General features: G+C 37.1%; 1 protein-coding gene and 1 long non-coding RNA gene across 3 annotated transcripts in view; one reads left to right on the plus strand and one right to left on the minus strand.

The window, feature by feature from the left end:
- The window catches only part of ANGPT1 (angiopoietin 1), a 169,211-nt gene that overhangs the window by 121,458 nt on the left and 21,211 nt on the right, over positions 1-26,542 (plus strand). The window contains exons 7-8 of one of the 2 annotated variants that reach the window (XM_054818088.1): positions 8,496-8,662; positions 16,561-17,035. In XM_054818088.1, coding sequence (XP_054674063.1) covers positions 8,496-8,662; positions 16,561-16,636 — 243 coding nt within the window. In that variant the 3' untranslated portion in view covers positions 16,637-17,035. Of the gene's footprint in view, positions 1-8,495; positions 8,663-16,560; positions 17,036-26,542 lie in introns of those variants that run through there. The other variant, XM_054818087.1, reaches the window with a different exon arrangement.
- Positions 1-26,542, minus strand: part of LOC129203509 (uncharacterized) — a 41,818-nt gene that overhangs the window by 8,223 nt on the left and 7,053 nt on the right. Inside the window, exon 2 of the long non-coding RNA XR_008576051.1 lies at positions 537-635. This is a non-coding gene — a long non-coding RNA (uncharacterized LOC129203509). The remainder of the gene's footprint in view (positions 1-536; positions 636-26,542) is intronic.

Below are 26,542 nucleotides of genomic sequence, written 5' to 3' on the forward strand. Positions count from 1 at the left end.
CCAAAGGTAACGTTTTGGTAAGATTTGCACCTCAAACCTGGATTCCATCACTCTGATTCTTCCTCATCAGGAAGTCTGCTACTACTGGTGCTGTGTGTGTTTGAGAAGAAAAAAAGAAAAAGCGAACCTAACTTCTGTATGTCTACTAATATATTTGTTCTACAATGAAGTTCAACAACCTAAATTGCTGTAGGATATGAACAAGATTTTGAGACACACTTTTCGAATTTGGAATGATTATACAGACATTTAGTTCTTTATTTAAACTGACAATAACTTAGTATTTGTTTTAGTCTTTTGAAAAGGTACCTCTGGTTTCAATCTAAACATATTTTAAAAACTTGCCACCAAATATTTGTTAGTATTTGTAGAAATATTTCTGAATATTTAGCATTATTTTCCCATATTCTTTTAAGTTAACATTATTTAAGACATTTGTTCCCTGAGGAAATTGAATTCATTTCTGTAGACCACATCTTTATTTCAAATAATGCAATGAATAATTCAATGTGATGGAAATGAAGAAGTATACTGACCTTTTTAGAAATTATCTTCTTAAACAAAATCCATTCCACATTCTCAGCTAAGGCAAAAGGAGCTGAATATTCTTTATGGCTTCTGGGAAGACACTGCAGCTGTAAAACACTGAATTATTATCTGCTTTATTCAGTGAATTGTCTGACAGGAGATGAACCCATAGGATATATTGACTGTGTCTGGTTTCAATTTTGTTTTGTCTATAAAAAGTCAAAGCTTCCTATGAGCATTATCAGACAAAATAAATAAAGTAAGAGAGATAATTGTTTAATGAACTTGCAGTAACATGATTCAAGCAGAATACCCCCACAGATTTTGCCAAAGCTAATAAAACTCTTTTGCACCCTACTTATTATTTTTGAATAAGTATCAACTTTGTAAATTCTTAAGGTCATTTTTAAAACCAGTATTGAATTCCATTTCTTTGTACTCATGACTGCTTTAGTAGGTTTGACTCTGTTAATCACCATGCAATTGGAAATGAGGTGATGTAGAACCTGGATGTCATCTAGAGTAAATATTATAAAAATAAAATCATGTACTTTCATCCGTGATTTCTGGTTCTAAGTACTTTAATGCATACAAAAGAAAAAAAAATACTGTTTATTTATTTTTTTGCATAACAGTTGGGCACTATGTCAGAATTTAAGCAATTTACTATATAGTTATAGGCACAAAGAACCAGAAAACTCCTTTGCTTCACCCTAGTACATAAATAGGATTAAAACTGTCAGTAGGGTTCTATATTGTGTCATTTCTTTGCTCTGAAAACAAGTGTTATCATGACTACAAGAACAATCTAGTCTAAATATAGTACAAAACATCACCTGATTATTCCTTGATAAAAAACCTATTTTACTAATTGGTTGTGATTTTTATTTCTTAACTAACTAACTGACTTATTTCAGATCAAACTTTGCCAAAATACAACCTTAATGCAATTTTCAACAGCAAAAATATAAATGCTTTCTATTGTGAACAATAAAATGAAACACTAAAATAATGTATGCTAGGTCAGTGCAAAGATTTGTGTATACTGTCTGTGGCTAGTAATGGACAGTAAAGGAAGAATATTATGATAATGTAAGCATATTTCCCTGCTATATTCTCCCAAGTTCCATAGAGTGCTAATGTGGAAAATGTAGGATAACTGAAAACTTTTGGAAATTTCTGACTTTTCCCTGTTACATTAAGCACTCTTTAGGGAACTTAAAGCCTCTGATTTGCCAGTCATCCCAAAATGTTATGCAAATTTCAAGGGAAAAGCAAAATGAGTATTTTTAATAAAATGTAAAGTTTAAAGAATTAATCCCTCTACTTGGAAACATGTAATGAACAAAATATAGCAAACTAATGACAAAATAGTGTCTAATAGGCATTTAAAATGCAATTTTGGAACAGTGCTTATGACCCACTGGGTTTCAGAGGGACTTAAAATGTAGTTAACTAGAAACACATTCATGAAATACAGATGTTCCTTTTCCTAGTAGGTTGACAGCTGAGGATGACTTGGATCACCTCATGTACTTCCTTGAGTTCAAGTACAAAACTTCAACACAAATAATTCTGGAAGTATTTGCTATAGCAATATGAATGCAAAAAACAATGAGTATGTTGACAGAGTATATATGTACTGGGAAACAAACACATTTAATGACAGATATGGGTCTGGAATAGGTGACTTCTAATGTTAACTTTTAAGTTTAAGATTTAAAACTATGCCCTAAGGCATTCTTGAATCCAAACTCCTAAGACAATCTTAGTCTTAGGCAAGGCTGAAGGCATCTTATCACTTGGGACCCCACAGACTTAAGAAGCAGTGTAAACATAAATGTTCTGTTAATTAAAATGCTTGGATTTCATTAATGAATTTTCATTACTGAACAATTCCTGAATTGTCTCATGAACAGCAAAATTAATGTGGTCTGTTTTTCTGTGGATTTTTGTCCTGTGTCCTGCATAGAAGTCACATTCTGGTTACTAATAATTTCCTGAATCCCTATTATTTTCTAAGATTCTCTATGGCAATAGCTTGAGTTTCTCTTTTACGTTCCTCAAATCTCTCCCAGATATCTGAGGGTCCTCTGAGGCGATACATGCTCAGCATCTGTGTTTGGCTGGCTGGTCTGTGCCTGCTGATAGGCAATTGGAATAGGCCACTGCTGAGCTTCTGCTTCAGCATTTCTCCTAGTGGCGATTTATCCCAGGCACCAGTTCTGTTGAAACCTTGTGAACTTTCACTTTTGTGTGATTTCTATCCCAGCCTCAAAAGTTTTCAAAAAGTATTGCACAAAAATAAAGGACAGGTGGGCATAACAATTGCACAAGCTTGTTTCCTTAAGTTTTCTGGCTGAAGAAAAAAAAAAATATTTTGTATTTGAAGATAAACTAAAAGAGATGTACTTGGAAACCTAAAGATCTTGAAGGCAAATCAAAAGAACCTGGAAAAATAATTTTCTTTGCCAGCCTCAGGGTTGGGAATGGAAATCAAAAGTTAAATCATGTCTTTCAGGGGTTTTGGCTAATAATATGTCATTCTCTTCTGCACACAAAAGCTTATATATCTTGTTAAAGTAGTAGTGTTCTTGAGGCAGTGACAGTGTAAGTAAGATATGAACAAGGAAAGCTGTGTAGTTATTAAGTCAGCCAAAGTATCTGGAAAAACCAACAAGCATGCAAGTCTTTCTTCAGGTCTGCAAGAGAGGCAGTAAACTACAGGCTAAATACAGGTTAGAAACAGTTGGATTTGGCATAATAAAATTATACTTGAAGAAATTATTCCCAGCTCTGTGCTTAACAGATGTGTAGTGCTCCTCTCTGGTTTAGATCTATGAAAGCTTTGAGTGCCTGTTTGTTTGTTTATTTCTTTTTCCAGCCATATTAGGTGTTTAATAAAATATACTACTTCTCCTTAGGAACATTCATTGCTTTAAAGATATGTTTTATGTTCTACTTCCTTCGTTTTCTTTTCATAAGAGCAAGGAGTTTGCTTAAAAGGAAGTTGCTCCTGACAAGGAAAAAAAAAGAATCAGACTAGGCATTTCTAATCTGAGTCTAAGTATTGTAGCTCCTTATAATAGGATTCAGTTTTTCATGACTAATGTGGTGGTTTTCCTCATAATTTTTTTTATATTCCTTTTTATATTCCTTCAGTTCCCTTTTGCTGCAACTTCATTTCCTCTGGTCAGGAGAGCAAACCACTTAGTGATAGATTTTCATCTTAGTGTAACAACACGTGTGAAAAGGGAGAAGGAAGTGTAAATGTGAAGAAGAAAAATTATTATTATTTCAGAATAATTATATATGGTGTCTGGAGTTTATGTAGAACACATATGGGAACACATAATGTTAAAAAAGCCACATGTATTACATCCTGAATAGGCTGTAATCTAAATAAGATAAGACAAATATAATTCAATAGAGTCACAGTTCAAAAGGGAGTCCCCTCAGCTTGCCAGCACTGGGAAAAAGGGAGAAAGGATTTCCTGAAAATCTTCTTTTAAAGCAAGAGAGCTGATAAGAATAGTAATATATCTTCTGTGAGTAAGAAACCATGTAGATTGCAAAGAAACATACTTTGGCTGGTATATAAACACCTATGCTGCAACTTCTCCCTCCTGGATTTTAGGGACTAACTGCCCGTTAGTCACTGCAGAGCGTATTTTCCCTTCCTCTGAGACAAATGGCGATGAACACTGGTGAAAGAGTATGTCAGAGACAAACCAATGACTGCTGTGGTATGACACTGCCAAAGCTGCTAGAACAGGAGAGACCGTGTGTGACAGTCATAAGGCAGACAGACAAGTCAAGGAGATGGACAGGATCAAAGGGACAGATAGAAAACAGTGAAAACTACAGAAGGGTATGTCAGCTGTAAACAGGGTTTATACAGGTGAGGAACAAGCTTTTGTATTTTAGGAAGTATGTATGAAGCCAAATATGCATACGAATGTGATCAAAGCAGTAGGTGAGACGTATAGAAGTGTCATCATGGGAAAGCTTGAGGAGCAGGAGCTCACACAGGAAACTGATGTAGTCAACACAAGATATCAACAGTATTAGCTGCAACTAGTATTTACAGGGACTTATGTAGGAAATCGTCTACTAGAGAAAGCAGATATAATGAAATAATGTGCAGGAAATGAAAAGCCAACTAATAGTATCCTCTCATATTTCAGTTTGAGTCTTCTCTGAGACTCACCACAGACTACTGAATTTCAGTTCTTGCAGACTAAACACTTTGTCCATGGATATCACTCGATGGCCTCCAAGCCAAAAGGCAGACATGCTTAACTGAAACATAAACTAGTGTACTTATCTCAGCGTAGCCAAATGTGGCATGTCTTCTCAGCTTCTAGTATCAGTGACCATCAAGTATCTGCTCAGGTAGGCTACTTAAAACAAAAATGACTCCTGAGTAAAGTGCTTTCTAATGTAATTCCCTGTAGGCACAACAAAAAAATCCCTCTGTTTCATATTTTTTTGATCCAGTCATAAACTTTTAAGCTTCTAAATTTTTAAATTAAGTTTCTTTAGAAGTTTGCAGCTGGTATAGTCATGCATTGCTTGAGTGAAGTATTAGATGCACTGCAGCTTCACTCAGCTGCCGCATGGCCTATGGGGACAAAGGATTTCATCCTCAGTAGGCCCAACTAGTCAGGGCTGGAGCCAAGGCAATGCTATAAAGAACAAAAGAGAAAGAAAGCTGTACTTTCAGTGTTTCCATCTCACATTAGGAGTGACCGAACTGTCACATAGAGCAGATGGATTACTCACCAGTGTGTCTCATGGACACATTTCCCATTAGCTGAGTTCTAGTCCCAAGGAAGTCTCTTAATTTTACCCCTCTTTAAAAAATATGAGCTTTCTGGAAATGTTCAAATGTTATTCTTGAAAATTACGCTGACTCAATCAATGGTAGATTTCATGGTTTAATTCATGATCTGAAACTGAAAGAAAATGTTGTCTGTTAAATACCATGATGGGAAGTGCAGAAGGAAAGTAACTTCCTAAAACGAATGACAAAGGAAAATATTTGAGATTGGATACAGTCTAATCTATTCCAAAACCAGGATTGCTTTGTTGTTTATTTCTTTCCTATATCTGGCAGTCACACCTTAGTAACAGAGGATGAATTTGTATCACGGGCAAGAAAATCATCCAATCTTTCGTTTAATTTGATCAGGATATTTTCACAAGGGTCTTCTAAAACACTCTCAGCACATTATTGTAAGCAGATCAGGACATTTCCAGTTCCCTTTTTTCCTAGCTTAAGAAATATGAATAAGCATAGTCATGTTGAAATAGTTCTTCACAACTAAAAATTACAGTGTAAAATAATTTTTATTTCTTAAAGAGAACAAAAATAGAGCTAAGATTCTCAGGTATGAACCAATAGCTTATAGAGAAAAATAATGTTAATATATGGTAAACTAAATGAATTACATTAAATAAAACCTTATATTTGAGGTAGTAAAATATTCACTAAAATTTAAACAACTTTAAAACTTGGAAGATGCACACAAATATCAGTCTAGGAGTAGGTTTTGTAAACTGTTTATAGTTTTACTTTTATTATTATTTTTCCATGTTTGAAAATTGAATCATTTGTTTAAGTGGAAATAAGATCATCTGAATATATGAAATGTGAGGAGAGTTAGGTACCTTAAATATTCTACTGCTGGTTATTTTTCATTCTTAGAAAATAAAGTTACAGTACCCTCTCCTGTGCTTTGAATAGTCTATGGCTGACTCCTAACTCCTTAAGTTAAAGATTTCAAAGCATCAAAATATATATAGATATCTTATTTTACCTCAGCAGGGTGAGAAAAAAATAACTTTGCAGTAGCCAAAATCTTGGCCAATATTTCATAGAATCATAGAATCACAGAATCATAGATGCATAGAATCATAGAATGGTTTGGGTTGGAAGGGACCTTAAAGATCACCTAGTTCCAACCCCCCTGCTGCGGGCAGGGACACCCTCCACTAGACCATGTTGTCCAAAGCCTCATCCAACCTGGTCTTAAACACTTCCAGGGATGGGGCCTCCACAACCTCTCTGGGCAACCTGTTCCAGTGCCTCACCACCCTCACAGTAAAGAATTTCTTTCTAAGATCTAATCTAAATCGACCCTCCTTCAGCTTAAACCCATTCCCCCTTGTCCTATCACTACACTCCCTGATAAACAGTCCCTCACCATCTTTCCTGTAGGTCCCTTCAGGTACTGGAAAGCCACAATTAGATCTCCCCAGAGCTGCCTTTTCTCCAGGCTGAACAATCCCAACTCTCTCAGCCTGTCCTCATAGGAGAGGTGCTCCAGCCCTCTGATCAGCTTTGTGGCCCTCCTCTGGACTCTCTCCAACAGCTCCATGTCCTTCTTATGTTAGGTGGCCCCAGAGCTGGACGCAGTATTCCAGGTGGGGTCTCACCAGAGCGGAGTAGAGGGGCAGGATCACCTCCCTCGACCTGCTGGTCATGCCTCTTTTGATGCAGCCCAGGACACGGTTGCCTTTCTGGGCTGCAAGCACACACTGCTGGCTCATGTTGAGCTTCTCATCAATCAAAACCCCAAGTCCTTCTCCTCGGGGCTGCTTTCAATCCATTCCTCGCCCAGCCTATAGCTGTGCTTGGGATTGCCCTGACCCACGTGCAGGACCTTGCACTTGGCCTTGTTGAACTTCATGCGGTTCACATGGGCCCACCTCTGCAGCCTGTCAAGGTCCCTCTGGATGGCATCCCTTCCCTCCAGCGTGTCGACCACACCACACAGCTTGGTGTCATTGGCAAACTTGCTGAGGATGCACTCGATCCCACTGTCCATGTCGCCGACAAAGATGTTGAACAGTGCCGGTCCCAGTACCCACCCCTGAGGAACACCGCTCGTCACCATTCTCCACTTGGACATCAAGCTGTTGACCATAACTCTTTGAGTGCAACCATCCAGCCTATTCCTTATCCACCAAGTGGTCCATCCATCGAATCCATGTCTCTCCAATTTAGAGACAAGGATGTCATGCGGGACAGTGTCAAATGCCTTGCACAAGTCCAGGTAGATGACATCAGTTGCCATTCCCTTATCCACCAGTGCTGTAACCCCATCATAGAAGGCCACCAAATTTGTTAGGCAAAATTTGCCCCTACTGAAGCCATGATGGCTGTCACCAATCACCTCCTTATTCTCTATGTGTCTGAGCATAGTCTCCAGGAGGGTCTGCTCCATGATCTTTCCAGGCATGGAGGTGAGACTGACCGGCCTGTAGTTCCCTGGGTCTTCCTTTTTTCCCTTCTTAAAAATGGGGGTTATGTTTCCCCTTTTCCAGTCAGTGGGAACTTCACCAGACTGCCAGGACTTCTCAAATATGATGGCGAGTGGCCTGGCCACTTCATCCGCCAGTTCCCTCAAGACCTGCAGATGCAACCCATCAGGTCCCATGGACTTGTGCACCTTCAGGTTCCTTAGATATTCTCATACCTGATCTTCTCCTACAGTGGGTGGTTCTGCATTCTCCCAGTCCCTGCCTTCTGTGACCTGGGCAGTGTGGCTTAAGCACTTGCCAGTGAAGACTGAGGCAAAGAAGTCACTGAGTACCTTAGCCTTCTCCATATCCTGGGTAACCAGGATATGTAACTAGGTAACACCATATGAAATATATTATAGAATATGACTATGTCCAATATCCCCATGGAAGGATGTGCAAACAGCATCATACTATTAATATCTTATAATTGTTCAACTGATAGCCTCAACTGCCCTTTCAAATATCAGTTGAACTGCATGACACTCCTACATGGTATGTATTAGTAGACTTACTTCAGAGATAGTCAAACTGGAGCACAGAAAGCTATGACCAGTAATTAGAATGTATAGGTAAAATATAATGATGGTTTTATTATTGTATAAAGATTCTACCAATTACAATAATTACATCTAGTTATTTTGCCAACTTTTTTCTAGGGTTTTGGTAGCCCATCAGGTGAACATTGGCTGGGAAATGAATTTATCTTTGCAATAACAAGTCAGAGGCAATATTCGCTAAGAATTGAATTAATGGACTGGGAAGGAAACCGGGCATATTCACAGTATGACAGATTTCACATAGGAAATGAAAAGCAGAATTACAGGTAAGAATCTATTGAAACTCTTTTGACTCTGCTGAGTGATAAATATTGTTCATTGTTCACTTGTTAAATATGAAAAAGGACAATAATATGATACTGATTTTCATCAAAAGTGAATAAAGAGGGTAAAAATAAAATAGAAATCGGATGGAAGTTTAGAGTAAAACTAACATATGTGAGAACAAGGGATGATCTATTAATCATGCTGGCTGGTAGAACTAAAATTTGTGTAAGTTTTAGTATATATGAGACCATCAGAACTCAAAACTGATTTAATAGAAAAAAGATATGGATTCTTCATTACAACTTGAAGGATTTCTACATCAGAAGCAAAAAACTGAAACAAGGGCATGGGAAGAAAAGACCAAAAATGCTGTTAAGACATCTGATATTTCCAAACTAAAAATTTAATGTAAATGAAAAGGAAAAGCAGAATGCTGGATTTTATTGTGAGGAGATAAAACACAAAACAAAAAGTGTCAGGTACTGGATAGCCTTGATTCATCACCATCGTCATCGTGCCATTTATTATAGTTCAAAAAAGACATATGAAATTAAAACTTTTTCCAATAATTTCTCCCATATTTTTTTAAGATAAAAAAGTAGGAGACTGAAATCTGGTTATTAAAAAAAAAGAAAATAACCTTGGAGACACAAGAGATATAGATGACCTAAGTGGTTTAATTTTTTTTTTTTTTTTTTTTTTAAATCATTGCCTCTTCTGAACAGACAGTACAATGCTGGAGAAAGAAAATGAAACCCAGAAAAATATCCTAAATTATTTACTACAGCAAGTCTAATTAGCAAAAGATTTAGGAGAGAAACAAATGTATTGTAAAGCCAAACATTCAAGTCATAGCATGTGAAACTAGGTTGGTATTCAGATTTTTAAATTCAAGTAACTTGATTCTCAGAAATGCTGATTGCCTCCTTCCCCCTGGGCCTCCAGAGAAATAGAAGTGAGAGCAATTTGCTCTTTCTGCTGACAGGACTCTGCCCAGGTGGGACACAAAGTGGTGCCCCTGCCCTCTGGGGGTTTGTCAGAGGGCACTGCTTCATAGTCTAGAAGAGCAAAAGGTACATTTAGAAGCAATCTGTGTGAATTTAGCTGTTCCATAAAGCAAGGACTATCCCAGGGCACACAAAGGACAGCTCTGTCCTCCACTGCCTCCAGCAATGCCATGCCTGGCACTGCCCGTGGCATGCTGTTTCCCCAGATTCGAGAAGGTGGAGCACCCTTTCTGAAGTTCTCTTAGGCACAGAGTAAAAATAAGAAAATTTCTCAAAGCAGAGGCTAGAAATATTTATATGAAACATAAAACCAGTAGTGTAAAAGAGGATTATGTGAGGCCTTAAATATTAGTAAAAGAAGATGTTAAAAAATATAAGGGAAAGATGGGACGAATACTTGTCAAGAGAGGAAAAACGTCACAGGACAGAGTTACACATAGCTCCAAAAATTATGATGAAAATCAGAGAAAATGCCTGGAGTATTACTCAGAGGATGAATTAAGATGGCTGAATTTGCTAACAAAAAGAGTGTCTTTTTTGCTTACATTTATTCTGGACTGAATAGGGACAACACGTATTGTTGAGGAATTGAAAGGAAGTTGAAAATTTTTCTGATGTTAAAGCTTATGTTAAGGGAGGTTTTCTTTTCAGGCCTCATCTGGGTTCATTCATGGCAAAATAGAAAGGTAATTTCTTGTTTTGTTTCAAAATGCTAGACTGTATTTGTAGTAGGATAGTAGAGCAACTTGGAAATGCTTAAGGGATTTCTGCCTTTCGTTAAGTCCATGTAATGTGCCCAGAGTAGAAGAAGAGGCACGGAGTTTCGGGGAAGGGCTGCACTGTTGTCCCTCCAACAGTGTGTGAACTCTGCTGGGGACCATGACCTGAGACTGCCTCAGGTGCTAACTACCAACCAGGACCAGGACACGGGCTTAAGAAATGACGTACAGTTGCCTATGTATATTTAATTGATTGCCCTTTTCCTGGCACAGTGTTAGCCTGATCCAAGTAGCACTTTCCCAGGCAATTCCTGAACACAACTGTGGGATCCTGTGGAGCAGGGATTTTTTCTGGTACACACTATGCGCAAGTCCATGTTAGTTTGGTGGGGAAGAAAGCCTAGCCATACAGACATGAATAGTGGTGTGCCACTAACTTTGAAGGCCAAAGAGCAAGCCTTAGCCCAAGATATCAACTTTATTTAAATTTTGATATGTCCTTTGTCATCTGTAATAAACTTTGCCTCAAAGACAGAGCATTTAAAGAACTTGGGCATAGGATCTGTTTCTCTGCCTTGGCTGATAACACAGGCACTTGGAGATTTCTTGAATAGATAAGGTTTAATATATTGATGGGCTGCCGAATAGTCCTGGAATATCATCCTCAATCAGTCTAGGTCTCCAGGATGTCTGTATGAACAGGGAAATATTTAGGAAAGGAAAGTAAACCCACTTTCATTAGAAGAAAGGGAGATCTTTTGGCAGTATAAACTGCATTTTCTGAACATGGAAACATTTGTGAAAACTGATCCATGAAAATTCTTCTTGCTGAACAAGAAAAACAAGAGCGATGTATTTCAAAAGTATAGAAATTAAATCAGAAAGGGTGTACAGGCCTCAAAAAGTATAAGGTTGGGTAACAGGAATGAATTCTGCTATCCATGTTCAAGTCACTATTCCACAAAAATCAGAAGGAATTTGACTTGGGACTAATGACTGCAGTTTTGGTTCCTGTCCTACTCCATAGCCCGATTAAAGGCCAGAATGAGCTCTGCTCATGCTGTCTGTGTGGCCTCCTTACGGTACAACTGAAGTTCCTCTGTCTAGGGAACAGGGAATCAGTTCCATTCGCATTATTCTGGAATAAACTGAGAGGGAAACGTGCAGAAGTGAAAAGGCTCTGTCCATCTCTGTTGGCCCTTTGGGTTTCAGATGAATTCCTCAATTATTGTGACTCAAACATATCTGAATATTTGAAGAAAATAACTGAGTAACACAGTGGCAGTTCTGGAAATAATGAAGTGTAGGCCACAGGCAAATCTAAATTGTTTTTCATGTTTGACAAATGCACTAGTGCCTAGTACAGGCAAATATAGGTCCGATAGACCTTTTGCAAACCAAAATTATGTTGGACTTTTTTAGAAATTATTACAGGAATGCATCCTATGACATAAAAACTCTTTATTTTCCTTGCCAGCATCACTATCTGTGATAGAAGCAACTCCAGAAGGCAGACCAAATAAAAGCCTGATTATTGAGTCCTAAACAGCTGGCCACCCTTCAGAGAATGCTGTTTTATCTTTATCTGAGGAGCTGCCATTAAGAATTTAAATGATTCCTCTGAAGTTGAAATACACAATTCTCAACCTCCTGTTTTCAGTGCCTCTCCACAGTTGTCGGGCATTTGGCATGTTTGCTTTCAATACCTCAGAGACATAGCAGCATACCTTTTCAAAACTTTAGTTGTTTTTCATTTAAAATAATTTTGCCAAACAAACTAGATCCTCTCTTATTTTGGAAGCTGTTAGGATTTTCTGTTAGTGATCCACATTAAATGTTGCTTCTTCAACACTATTTTCAAAAATAAGTAATTGTAGGCTGGCTGCACCCTACATTAGTTTCAAATAATACAAGTTCACTAATAAATAATAACCAGTAAAGAGACGACTTTCCAAGCTGATCTGGGCTATCGATCAAGGATATCTGAAATAGAGAAAGGATTTTGAAATGAAAGGAAAAGCTCAAGAAGTGGAACATTTTTCATTTATGTACAAGGAAGTACGTTGTACATATGGAACACACAGAAAAAAAAAAAAGGTTCCAAGTCTCACGTTTGAATATAGTAAATTTAAAAAAAAAAGAAGAAGAAAAGAACACAAATACCGTGAAGTGATAAAATGTGTCTGAGAAAATATGGAAAATTATTTTCTTGCTTTTTTTCCAAAATCCAACCCCAACATTATGCAAAGTTTGATTCAATCTGGATAACTCCCAATTGGAGATTTCAGAAGGGTTCTGTTTTTTCTCTGGGCTGTTTGTATTCTCTTTACTACTTTTTATTAGCCTAAAGAATCTATGATTAAAAAGAGTAATACTGAACACATGTATGTTAAAAATATACTTGTTTCTCTTTCAAAATGAGACAGCTCCGAAAGGGTTTCTGGGAATGCAGAATAAAATCTATTTATCCCAGATGATGACTACATAGAATAAAGTTGAGATGAGCGGGTGGATACTGAAGCAGTAAATGTATAATGATAAGTGATAACTGAAACAGAAAAATCGATGTTGCACCACATGTGAAACCTTCAATAGCATGGAAGTATCTAAAAGATTAATTTCCTTTAGAACATCCTTATGCTTCCTATCTACACAAAATCATTACACAGAAAGCTGTCTGTAAATATGATAACTATCTCTGCCAATCTCTTTGCAAGTCTTACACTGTGGCAAGTAAAATCTCCACAGAGTAAGAAGAATCAGATCTTGAAAACCCCATCTGGTGCAGTGTTTCTTAACTTAAGTCAAAGTAATTATTCATAGAACTATAAAAACATAAGCTGAAGGACTCGCAGAAGACACAGCCTCTCCTCTTTTCTTGTGCAGGCTCTACCTGGCCCACTCTTGATAGTTGACATTGTTTGATGTTCTTAGGAGCTGTACAGATATGACACACTGCTGCTCTGACCAGTGTCCTCAGACTCTCCAGAATGAAACAGGGAAAGTATCTATGTGTTGGGATTTCAGGCACCACACTTCATAATCCCAAATATTAATTAATGAAAGCAGTTATACTGATGCTGGATTTTGAACAGGAGTAATTTCAGCCTGCACACACATGTGGTTTTGCTACTCATGATACAGGAGCAGTACTTCCAAGCAAGGCATGGAGAATGGGGGAAATACAGTTTTTAATTGGCTGAGCAATTTGTGCCTCAGAACCTTAGAGAGGTTGAATATACCCTCACTTCCCTATGACAACATATTCCAGCATTTAGTCATTCTTTTATTTAGAAAAGCTTTCCATTGCTGCAATGGACCTTTGGTCTTGTCCATGGAAGAATATGATTAAATGATGAGGCGGCACTGCTGAGGTGAGCAAGACTTGGAGATTGCTGTAGGTATAGGTGAAAACTGATGATGAACAGAGAACATCCTAACTTCTGTGAGTGAATCATGGACTTCAGGTGATGGCTGACCTTTGATAGTTAAAATTAAGGAGAACAGTCTTTGTATTGGAACCAGCATGAGAAGAGGTTAGGAGATCTTATGAGAAAATGAAAGAGAGCATAGATATATTGTTAGTGGAACAAGCAAGAGAAAAGTTAACAGCAGAATATCAGTTATGTGGAGAATTAGATGTATGGGTCATCAGAGGCAAGTCGTTGATGGAATTTGTCCCAAATAGGAGGGAGAGTCATTGAAATTATTCAAATCACTTCAAACCACTGACATGGTCCTTTGATTCATACAAATCTAGGTAGCACAGTTTCCAAGCTCTCCAAGATACTGTTTCCCTCCAGGCTTTACTTTGGGAAACCAGATCAGTTGTTGAATGTAAACTAAGAATTGTTAGATGTTATGGGACCTGGTAGCAGAGAGTTTTTAGTTCACCGAGTAGAATCATAGAATAGTTTGGGCTGGAAGGGACCTTTAAAGGTCATCTAGTCCAACCCCCGCTGCAATGAACAGGACATCTTCAACTAGACCAGGTTGCTCAGAGTCCTGTCCAACCCGATTTTGAACATTTCCAGGGATGGGGCATCTACCACCTCTCTGGGCAACTTGTTCCAGTGTTTCACCATCCTCATCGTAAAAAAAATTCTTCCTTATATATAATCTAAATCTACCCTCTTTTAGTTTAAAACCATTACGCCTTGTCCTATTGCAACAGGCCCTACTAAAAAGGTTTTTCCCATCTTTCTTATAGCCCCCTTTAAGTATTGAAAGGCTGCAGTAATGTGTCCCCAGAGTATTGGATTTTTTAACTCTTGTTTATTTAAGAGTTTGTATATTTTATTTCAGCAATAGTATTATTTCTTTCTGTTTTCTTAGGCAAACTAGTTAGGTAGCCTGGAGCCAGAAGCCTTAAGGTCATGTTAATCTTTGATTTTTTTAAGGTGGAGTCTATTGATTTATTTCATCACAATTGTGGAACTAGTGCTGGAACTTGTTACAAAAAATGTCACTTTTCTTTCTATAAGTAAGAAAAAATATTTTTTGTACAGTCTTTTAAATTGTACCAATGAAAATGCTGAAATAGGTAAAAGGAAATATTATTTGAGAGTGTGACTTTTATGGGCACAGCTGGTTTCGTGTATCTTTAATTTAAAAATATAGTCCACAGACTATTGCTGTTTCAGCAGCAGGATGTTAACAGGCCATTGTCACTGTACTCAGTGTACAGAACCTCATTTTTAAATATTGGTGTGGTTCTTTTTGTTATTATCCAGGCTTTTCAGTGATGCATTTACCATAAGTAACATATTTTCTTCTTGTCACTTTACTAGTTTAGGTAAAACAGGGAATCAGCCTGACTTGTAAGTTTTTCTGAGCCATCTGTTCAGCATCTTCTGCATTATTTGTATCACAGTAAACCTTCAAAGGGACCATTCTCAGATGGGGAAGAAAGAGTACAGTGGAGGACCTTTAGGAAATCTGTAGCAAAGCAAGAAAATAAGCACACACCCTCTGAGACCCAGTCCTGTGCCCAGAACCCAATACTTTTCTTGCCAAATATGAAAACTACAGAATAACTCAAAAAATAGACATGGTGCAAAAATTTAAACCCATAGCAATTCACTTTTATTTGGAAGCTTGAAATTCAATTTGCAAGTCTACTTCAGAGGAAATATCTATGCAAAATCCTATTAACAAGCAGAATAATATCTGTGGTATGCATACTTTCCATGATTTGAAAATATATTTAATATTTTTTTACCAAACAATGGTATAAAATGGATAATATGGAAAAAAGATTTAGCATCACTTTGTATATATAAATATCTGGCTGAAATAACTTTTTTCTATTTAAGAACAGTCAGTCCAATAATATTCCATGAAGTCTAAATACTGGAAGTGCAGGGATTCAATCTGATGCCCATTAACCAGAGGTCTTTCTGGAACCCGGCCAGTGTTGCTATATTATATCAGTGACTAAAGCTCACTGGCAGTCCATGCACTATCTCCAAATGTAAGCAGAAATAAAATATAACATTTTCTCTGACTAACTGAAAGTTGATGCAAATATACTTGTGGAGTTCATGAATAATAAAATTTAAGTTAATCCGCATAAATCCCTATGTATACTATCCATCCACAGCTGATCATTTCCCACCTCTAACTATATAAAGCTCATTTGTAGTTCACTATAGAATAGCCAGGACTATCCTGAAACAGGACCAGAGGTTTTCTTCTGTGTTAAGGAATATAACAAGAATGCATACATACTGAATGCTGTAAAGGAGCGGCTAGGTAGGGAAGGGGAAGTGAATAGTGAGAGAGAATGATGGGAATGGATAGAAGAGGGACAATGTACAGCTCCTGGGAGGGAGAGGAGAGGGCTCTGTTGGATAGTGGATTAGGGAGTAGCGGAGCACTTTTCCCCACCACATGCCCATTTTGGTGGGAAGTTGGCTGGGGAGCAGGTGGGTGGTTGCCAGCACCAAAACATTTTTCATTTGTGTTCCCTTCAAGAAGCAAAAAAACAGGTTCACTTTAGCCAAATAGGCCCTCCGTGGAGGAACCTGCGTGCCCATGGGAAGTGGGGAATGAATTCCTTGTTTTTCTTTGCTTGTGCGCATGGCTTTTGCTTTAGCTATTAAACTGTCTTTATCTCAACCGAGGAGTTGAGTTGAATTGCTTTTCCAGTTCTCTCCCTCATCCCACCAGGGGGAAGCGAGCAAGCGGCTGCATGGTGCTTAGCTGCCAGCTGGGGTTAAACCATGACTACAGTAATATGCTTTGAAGAGCACAAACCTCCTCCTCTTTCCAAATCAAGTGATCACAAACATGATGTACATTTCAGGAGACAGGAAAATCTTTTTTTTTAGGAAGTTAAATGCCAATTCATATATGCAAGGTCAGACCAGAAATGATACAGTTTATCAGATGGTATCTGTTTAAAAAACACTGTTAAAAGCCCATAATATTTCTTTTTGTGTTTTGTTTTGGTCACAAATAACACTAGAGCTCTTTAATGCCCTAATATCTAAGATATGGAGGGAAAGCAACAGAGGTTTTTTGTAAGCTTTAGGAAATCCTTTACTTGAGATTTTAGAAAAGTGCTGGTATACAAGCTTTACAAGGTATACATTGTTGATTGTTCAGCAGCCTTGCTTTCCAGAGGAAAGCAAAGCCTCCAGTGTGAGTTACTCAGAATATGCAACGACTTGACCATTTTTGTGTATCCGCTTATTTACCAATAAAAGGTAGATATCTGTTCGTCTGTTTTCATTATTAGATCTTTCAAACCATCTCTAAATTGTTGCTATCTTCAGCCTTGCTGTTCTCTATCCTTTTCCCTCAACTGGTTAATTGTCAATTGCCTTCTCCAGATTGATAGATTTCCTTTACCAAAACTGGATACCTCTTCTCCATACATTCATTTTAATGTACCTGCAGAACCCACCTTCCCTCCTTCCCCCAGGGTTTTTTGATAGGCTATTGATAAGAGACTTTCATTAATTGAATTTGATTGTGCTCTTATGTTTCTAGAAACTTTTCTTTCCTTTGGTGTTTCAGGGCTTTTCAACCACATAGCTGGAGAGAAGCTTGTTTTCCAGTATGTTCCACCACAGCTATCACTATGGGACATAGTGGGCATGTCATTATCTCCTCCAGGCTCCTAGATTCATTTTTTAAGAAAAGGAAAATATATGAGTAAGAACAAAAGTATCTTATTTTCCCATAAAGCTTATCTACAATAAAATAAACACATCAATTCAAACTACTGATTACTTGAGGCAAGGAAAAAAAAATGGTTTGTAACAATTTCCTAAACTTAAACTTCATCCTGGATTTAATGAATTTAAGTGCTTATCCACAAATCAGACATGGTTTCCTACAGGTAGGTGACATAAAGATTTTCAATGCTAACATTAAAGCTGTTGGGCACTAGGAACAGACTGCAGGACCCTAGCTTAGACACTCAATTCTCTGTGCATGCCTGGGGAGAGATAAACTCCTTAGACAGAAGCCAAATCAGGCAACATGCAGAGCAGAGAGCTGCCTAGAGTTAACCATTAGGAAATTCTGAAAATAGCAAGGCATCCATTTATATCCACTGATGGTTCACAGCCCACAGCCTGAAGGTAGGAGACAATGTCCTGTCTTACTCAGGAGAGAAATGAAAGACCCTAGGTTAATGCATTCATTTGCCAGAGGCGATCCAGACCATAGTTATTGCTTCCCAAGAGAAAGTAGCAATCCACGCTGCAGGGGAGCAGGCTCATTGATGAAGCTCTGATACTGTGCAGGGAAGAACTCACTGCTCAGTGAATGAGGAGGTATTGAGTCACTTGTCAATGAGGTGGGAGAGGGAATTCTAAGATTATGCTCCCTGCTCCATGGGTTATGTCTCTTTTTGAATTAAATAGGCTTTGATTAAATGCTGCAAATATGTTATGAAGCAGTGAAGACTATCCCTGAACTCTGAACACTATACAAACAATTCTGCTACAGACTTACACATGTACTCCCCCTAAGGCTCAGTGAATCTTGAACAATTTTTTTGCAGCGGGACACGTGTTGCTGGTTATGGCACTGTTGTGAGGGAAGCTTTGTGATTTTAGCCCTTTCTCTTGCTGACTGAATAGAAGCCACGACTTCTACATGGTGGGTAACCACTCAGATCAGTAAGTTGTTACATGAGAAGTGGAGAGCAACAACCACTGGTAGCTCAACTACTTATTACCTGGTGAGGATCTCTACAGAAAAAAATTTTAGTAGACTGTGTGAGAACAGTATCATGCAAAGCAAGACCAGTATAGTGAAATCCTTGCTGAGGGCTGTACAGGCACACAAATTTGAGAGAACTTTTTAATGCATCTAAGTATTGGCAGAAAAAAATATCTATGGAAACTCGGTAGTGATCTTACTTGTTACGTATTGTAGCTTAGTGGAGATTTCACTGGCTATTCCCCAGCTATCAGGGACAGGCAGAGCATGACAAGGCACTGAAGAGAAAGCTGCACAAGCTTTTATAAGGTAATGGCCATTTTTTTTTTTGGTTCTCCAATGTAAAATGAGTACTCTCATCTTGTTGGTGTTATCTTTATGAGCAATCTATATTGTTATTCTTCTTGCACAGTGTTGCTGTCTTTTAAGCCTCTGTTGCTTTATGCCACCTCTACGTATTTGTATTAAGAAAGAATGTTTATCAAACCCTGGTGTGAATGGACCTGACTGTGCCCAAGTTAAGAGCTCCCACTTTTGCCAGTAACAACACCAGGAAGAGCTGTTTCTTTAACTTACTTCTGTCAAAGCATTTACAAAGAGCTTAAACTTACTGATGTTTGTACTAGTGTAGAATTTAGTATAGAAACCAGTAACATTGTTTCTTTGTCTCCCCTGGATTTTGACATGAAACAGTTCCTGAATAAACGGACCTTGTGAAGCTGAGACACTTCTGCATATTTGCCACCCATAAGGAATTTTTTTATATCAAAACTATTGTGTGTAGGATATCAAGACACCTCCAAGATCAGATGGCATTTAATTCAGGCTATCCATCACAGGAACATAAGTGATATAATATTTGTCTCTATTTCTATAAAAAACTAAATAATTCAATATGTAATTTTAAATGTTACAATAATTTTCTTAATTAGCAATTGAGTATTAGCATAGTGAAAATTTGTGTACAAAGTGTAAGGGATATTTGTAAGGACATGTCAAAAGTTATAGATGGATACAGCATCACAGTGTGAACATTTAGACTTTCATTAATGTTTGCTAATCACTGATACGTTGATGATTTAGGATTGTAACATAATTAATTTATAAGTTTAAGGGTGCAAACAGTAAATGACTGTGACAGACTAATGCAAAAGTAAAATGCAGAGTGAGAAAAAAAATCTCAGTAAAATTCGGGATTACAAAATATCTCTGTATTAGAATAGTTTCTTTAATGCATATTCCATGATTGTATCATTTTCCTCACTATAATCTGTGAATGCTGGGAAGTGGAGTACATTTTCAGGATCCAAATTCAGGTCCAGCTCAAAATATTTAACCTGGACATTATTCTTGTCATAACCTTGATCAAAACTGAAGAAACTGACATTTCCAAATGCCAGTCTAGAAAAGATTGAAATGTGGATACAAAGAACGAGATGTGTCTCTGATTTCAATTAGAAAACATATTCTTCCTGTGGGTGACCAAGATCTCCATCAGAGTGAACTTGACCACTAAGTCTTTACAAGATTATGATGAATTTATGTAGCATTAGTGACAATATCACCAGATTATAAAAAAAAAAAAAAATGCTGCTTGGAAAGTTTTCCAAAATGTCCACAATTTTCACCATTAGCTGAAAATTCAAACTTAAATTCACCACAATGCAGAAGCAAAGAAGAATGGGACCTGGAAGCCCCCTCTGTACAGTATCTGACAAAGAGATGTGCACTGTGCCCACATAGCTGTTTACTCTCTGCCCACTCCCTGGGCTAAACAGAAGCTCGGTAGACCTGTTAATGTGGCATTGAGCCCAAACTAATATATCCTGCCCTTGAGTAGGCTCAGTGTCGCACTTATTGCGACAGTACAGCTTCCAGCCAGGATGGAGTGTGGGCAGAATGAGCTCATGTCTGCTCAGAGACCCAACAGAGCAAGCTTTCATCTGCCTGCAAAAAAACATGCAGAAATTCTTAGAGTGACCCTTGTTTAATCTAGTATGTTCGTGGTTAAAGTCTCTGAAGTCTGGTACCAACTGCCCAGCCAACCAACTCCAGGGTTTTTTTTCCCCCTTTTATCATTAACAGCTCTACTGGCAAGTGTTTCTAGAGCCTGATTCTGAGAATGCACTCTGCACTGATGCACTACATTTTCAGGATAATACCAGCAAATTGGTGTGGTATTTTCTGTGAGTTCGCTTCTTTCACGAGCCAAAAAGTCAAGTGTACCTGTGAGGTTTGGAGTGAATTTGGGAAAGTGATCATCCCAGATTTTTCCAGATTCATTTGTAGCATCAGTCTTTATGAGTTTGTTGTTGTTTTGTTACAGCATTTTGGGTTTTTTCCCTATCAAATGGAAACATACTTGATTTTGCTGTGTTTCTTTAAATTAATGCTAATAATAAGTGATATTATTCGTTATTTAGTCCAAGGCAGCAGTGCAGCAGATGAGGTGGAGCACAAAGCAGAGTTATACACCGTGTCTAAAGAGCTACTAATTTACGTAAGCCTACAAACAGACAACAACTTTGAACATCAGAGCACAGAAGTATTGTGGTATCTGATGCAGTGTACTTTTTATTGTTTGGTTGGTTTGCAAATGTTAAATAAACCTTCTTTATTATCATGGAAGAAGGAGGTACTCAATAACAATGGAAGCCTAATTAGAAAAAGACAAATGAGTGCCTGGTGCCATACAGAGTCTAGTCTCCAGTCTTCTATTTCATCAGATACTAGAGGCTGCTGTGTTTTCAATTTTAAATCAGTGCTGGAACAGCTCACCACACTTGACCCAAGTGCACGTGCACCGTTTGTGTTCTGTTTTCTTTTATTTAGCATTATAATTCGGTTGCACTGAAGTAAAACCTCTTTGTATCAATCTCAATGCTATTTGAACCAAAGAAGTCATTATTGTGAATCACAGCTCTTACAAGGTCATGACCTGGGTTTTTAGGGGGAAAAAAGCATGTAAGACATGCTGATCCCTGTTAGCCTGGTCAGTGTGGCACCAGCAAAGAACTTGGATCATAAATGGGTGACAGTCAGTGAACCTTTCACTCATATATGACTGTTTATCAGCCACAAATGACGCCAGGGGAGTTCAAATATGTTTTAACAGTCTGTTTATATTTTTCTACAGAGGTCTTAGTGCCACATAACTCATTTTGGCATTTTTTAGACTTAATTTTGCATTAAGAAAACCAAGCAAACAGTGAAGCCAATATTTATTTTTCAAATAACTATAAACATTTCATAGAAACTCTTTGTGCATTTTAAAATTTTACCTTTTTGTAGATACTTGCCATTATAATGAAAACCTAACCTTTGTATGATAATGAAGATAAAGGCCAGAGGATGAGCGTAGCATATTGTACAATACAGCCACTAAAGAGTAGAGGGATCAAGCCAGATCTGTTGCATATTATTGAGGCTGGAGATGGGACATGCTTGGTATATAAGTATTTTCATTCTACATCCTGTTTTCAATATCATAAACCTGTAATAAAAAAACTAATTGTCACATTGCTGGTGTGAATGATTGCTATATGATGAAGAGAAGCCTTTCCTTTCTCTGCCCCACCTTTTTCTTCTTCTCTTTCCTCTCCTCTCATTTTTTCAATTTTTTTTTGAAGTGTACTTAGGCCCTCATTCAGCAATGCGCTGCTTAGTCATTTTTTTTATTTATTTATTTTAAGCACAGACTAAGTACTTTGCTGAGGCAGGGCTGCCAGAGCTCTCACTGAAGGTCAGATCACTCTTGCTTCATTGCCATTGCAGGCTTTTTAAGATGACATCAAAATGTAAAAAAAAAAAAAAAAAAAAGAAATATTATGGTCAGAAAGAGATAATGACAATTATGTTTCATTACTACTACCTTATATTGTTTCCATATTTGGAAATTATTTAATTTCCTGTCATCTCCACAAAGTGATTCTTCAGCATCCCTTACCCTTTACTGATGTCATGAGTCTGAGTACAAAGCCACTAGATTAAGTCCATTAATCTAGTTAGTAGAAATTCACAAATTGTGAACTGGCTTATTCATCATGACAGAACAGGTTCAAACATAGGTAAGTGAATGGAAATCCTGATTAACATTTTGCTTTAAAAATAATACCCCCTCAAAACTTCCCTGCATTTTCCTCTGGGATTCACTCAACGGGAAGCACACATCTCTTGACACGAATCCCATCGTAAATCTTGAAAATCTCATGCAGAACCCAAAATATTTATTTTAATGTGTTATTCATTAAGTTATTTCTTTAAATCGTAGTCTGTTGGCAGCTGAAAACTCATTCCATTCCAGCCACATTATAGCAATGCTGTAGTATGATTTGAGAGGGTCATTAGGTCATTAACACTGGAAAAAATTCAAAAACAGAATCTGTAAATGCCCAAAGGAGCACAATTGCAAAAGAAGATTGCACTGCTAGCACAGAATAAAGTATTAACAATCATAAAAAACTGATGAAAAATTAATTGCAGACTATTTCCACTTCTATCAATAATGATTCATTTCCTTACATTCAAGTTCTTCACCAGGAGAAAAAAAAAAACCCGCATTGATATTTTACAGATACATTATACAGTTTCAATAAACTATTGTGCCAGTGGAAACATGGGGAAGAAGGTTATTCAATCTAGATGTTATGTCCAATTCAGTATTTAAATGTTTCTTAATGGTGATTACATGTTACACCTCATTCAACATTCAATTTGAGAAAAACAAAGAAAGTTCAGTACTCATATTTCAAGTCAGGAATTCTGTGAACTGGCGTGGCTCTCATTGCTTTTTTAGCCAACAGCCTTAGCCATTACACACAACTTCAAGCAATATAAGCCTGTGTGAAGCAGGCATGATTCGTGAACAGAATGACAGCGTTTTACTTTCACTGTGAAGTGTAAATGTTTCCGTAAAGTGAATCAGAAGAGCTGTCTCCTTATAGGAGGTGCTTCAGCTTCAGGGACATTTTTGGAACATGTTATTTCAAGGACATTGTCCCATTTTGTTTTATGCAAAATCTTTGGAATCTAAAGACATCGTCTCAGTGCTGATCCTTGGTTTTGCTTTTATTTTTCTCCTCCTCTCTTATCTGATTCTCACCACTTGCTTTCATAGACAACTGAATAGTTTGTGGTACTATATACTACTCTTGATCTGTTTTTCCTGCAGGGCAGGCCTGCTTAAGGGTTAATTATCTCACTGCCTGATTTGTGACCTGAGATGTTATCATGACCATGGAACTTTAGAGAAACAGTCTAATATTAAGGAAGGGGCCAATATCAATTAAAATATCACATCAATTTCTGCTCTGAAAAGCAGTCCGATTCCTTGGGATAGTGAGCTGTTTCAGGTAGACTGCAGTTCTCTGCTAAGCTGTACAAACATTTGATTGAACCTCCACAATTTAGAAATTGAGTCCAGTACCCAGGTAAAATAAAAAGCTGTCTTCACTTAGAAAGTTACTTAATTTGTTTGTTAATTTAAAAAAAAAAAGTAAAATACATATATATTCTATAGAACCTCAAGAATTAGGCGTGTACAAAACTCATCCAGTTCAGTGATAGTGACTGCCTGATGAGAAAAAGCTTATGCATGAACAAACCTCTAAATATCTTGTGATAAGCATAGTAGTTTGTTATTCCAGTGAATCTGAAAACAGTGAGAATATGTAATTGGTGAGTGCACAGACACTGTGTTTTTTTTCTGAAAATGTAAGGGTTGTAGGGCTTTTAAACTCTATTTTGTGAAAAGATATTTATGAATTAATAACAGGCATCCTTACACAGGTTTTACTGATATCATAACTTCAGGCAAATACTGGGGAAAAAAGAAAACACAATAGAAAAGAAATGACACATTTCAATGACATATTCACAGATTTCTTCTAATTGCAAGCAATAACATACAACAGAGCAGTTTTAATTACCATAAACAGTAGAGATGGACTTGTGGTCCATAGCACAACTATAACTAATTTCAACCATAATTCCAGCACAGTCTTTACAAAGAAAAAACCAACCAAAAACCCCGCAAAACCCCAAATCAAAACCCTACACACACCCCTCCCCAACCCACATTGATTATATACTGTTTAAACTCATTCATTTCCAAACACCAACATATCTCAGTGAGATTTATATAAATTTTAACATAGGTCTATCTATGATATTTGTAACTTTTACAGTTACTTATGATTAATTACTTGCAATTAAGTAAACTGTGATAAATATTTTACTGTAGCCTGTAAATGATATTTTTCAATGACACTGTGGGGTAACAAGAAGCTAGTATCTCTACAGTAGTCTTCAGAATAAAAGTTAGCACTAACAGCCTGCTGATACGTGAAGTTTTCCATTTCTATTTTATCTAAAACAGTTAATTAGGATAATGTACAACCTATGTGGATGACAGTGCATAATTAAAATCACCCTCAGTACAACCTAGATTTATGAAATCCACTGTTAGAATATATCTGCATGAATTTCAACAAACTAAATTTATGAGACTTTTGGAACTTCAAGCATATTTTGGAAGAATTATTAAGTTTAAATTTTACTGGAGTTGTGTGGGTCTCTTTTACTGGATTTTCAAACAGGATTAATCAACTTACAGATAAATAAAATTTCAAACCAATGTTCACTGAACTTTTCCTCTAGCTTCAATGGCTGTAAAACAGATCCTCAAATAAAAGTGCACAAACATCACAAGGGTCAGCAATTCAGTAAAGATAAGCAAGAGAAGGTCTGATTACTTACATAAACCTTGAACACTTTTAAAAGACAAGTTTCTCTAGAGGGTCCCTGTATTTCTGTGCTGAAAAATCCCTTGAGAATCAATTTTGGCATTTCTGCTGTTGGCTTCAGTGAAACCCAAGAAGTGTAGTTGAGTAGGGTGAAAAATATTTTTACACTTTAAGTTACATTTTAAGTTAACCAGATTTCTCTAACCTTGGCTTTGCCTGTATCCTGAGCAAATGTTCGCAGAAGTTCTAATTTTGCATTTTATTTTTTAATAAGTTCATCCATCTTCAATGCTACGAAATAATTTTCATTATCTTCTTAGTATATGTTCAGTGTTTCTATGTCTGTCTAAAAACATGGATCATCTCTAGTTATTTCAAGTTTGAAATTAATACAGTCCCCATACTTTCTAAATTAACAGATTATGTATTATACAGCCATGAATCAGGACAAAAGTGCTAATTTGTGTAGCAACAGGAAATCTTAGCATTTATACAGCTGGTGGGAGAGTGACATTTTTAAATTTTTTTTTCTGTAGCAAGATTTTAACTTTTCATTAATTAAAAAAAGTAATAAATCTAATAACTGAAAAGTTTCATTTCAGATTTCCATGAAAAAAAAAAAGGTGGGTGATTTTGTTTTAATAAGTGTTGTGTTGAAAAACAGTTTTAACAGAAAATAGTAGTATCAGATTAATGTATCTCTTCTGTGCTGTGTTTGGTGAGAGATTAGAGGGAATTATTTCTGTTCAACACATCATTGTGATAGTACCCTTTAAATATGTTTCTGTCCCTGTTAGCAGTAATACCAGTGTTGCCGTATGTTTCCTCTCCATCACCACTATGTTACTGACATCAGCTGCAAACCTAGCAGCTCACACTGCCGCAGTGACTGTTTCTGTGGCTTCCGTAGCACGTATTTCAAGTAGTAGAAGCATATGTTTGCTTGTTCACTGTCCAGAATAAACATATTTTTAAATATTTTTTTGTAAGCTGTGACAAAGCACCATTTGTCTGCATACAGTGGTATGACAGGCCATTTGCCTTATGGTAGGAAAAGTTTCTCTGACAGTAAATCTGGATGTCTCTTAATTATCCCTGCTCAGTATTTCTGTTCCCAATGAGTACAGCTCTTTAGTCAATTATTAAAGAAATTTAATATGGAAAAAGCAAATTTTTGGTTTTATTTGTATAAATTTACGTTCAGTACAACAGCAAGGCTTACTGGACTGTTG

This window comes from Grus americana, chromosome 2 (assembly GCF_028858705.1).
Source record: "Grus americana isolate bGruAme1 chromosome 2, bGruAme1.mat, whole genome shotgun sequence".
Taxonomy (NCBI): Eukaryota; Metazoa; Chordata; class Aves; order Gruiformes; family Gruidae; genus Grus; species Grus americana.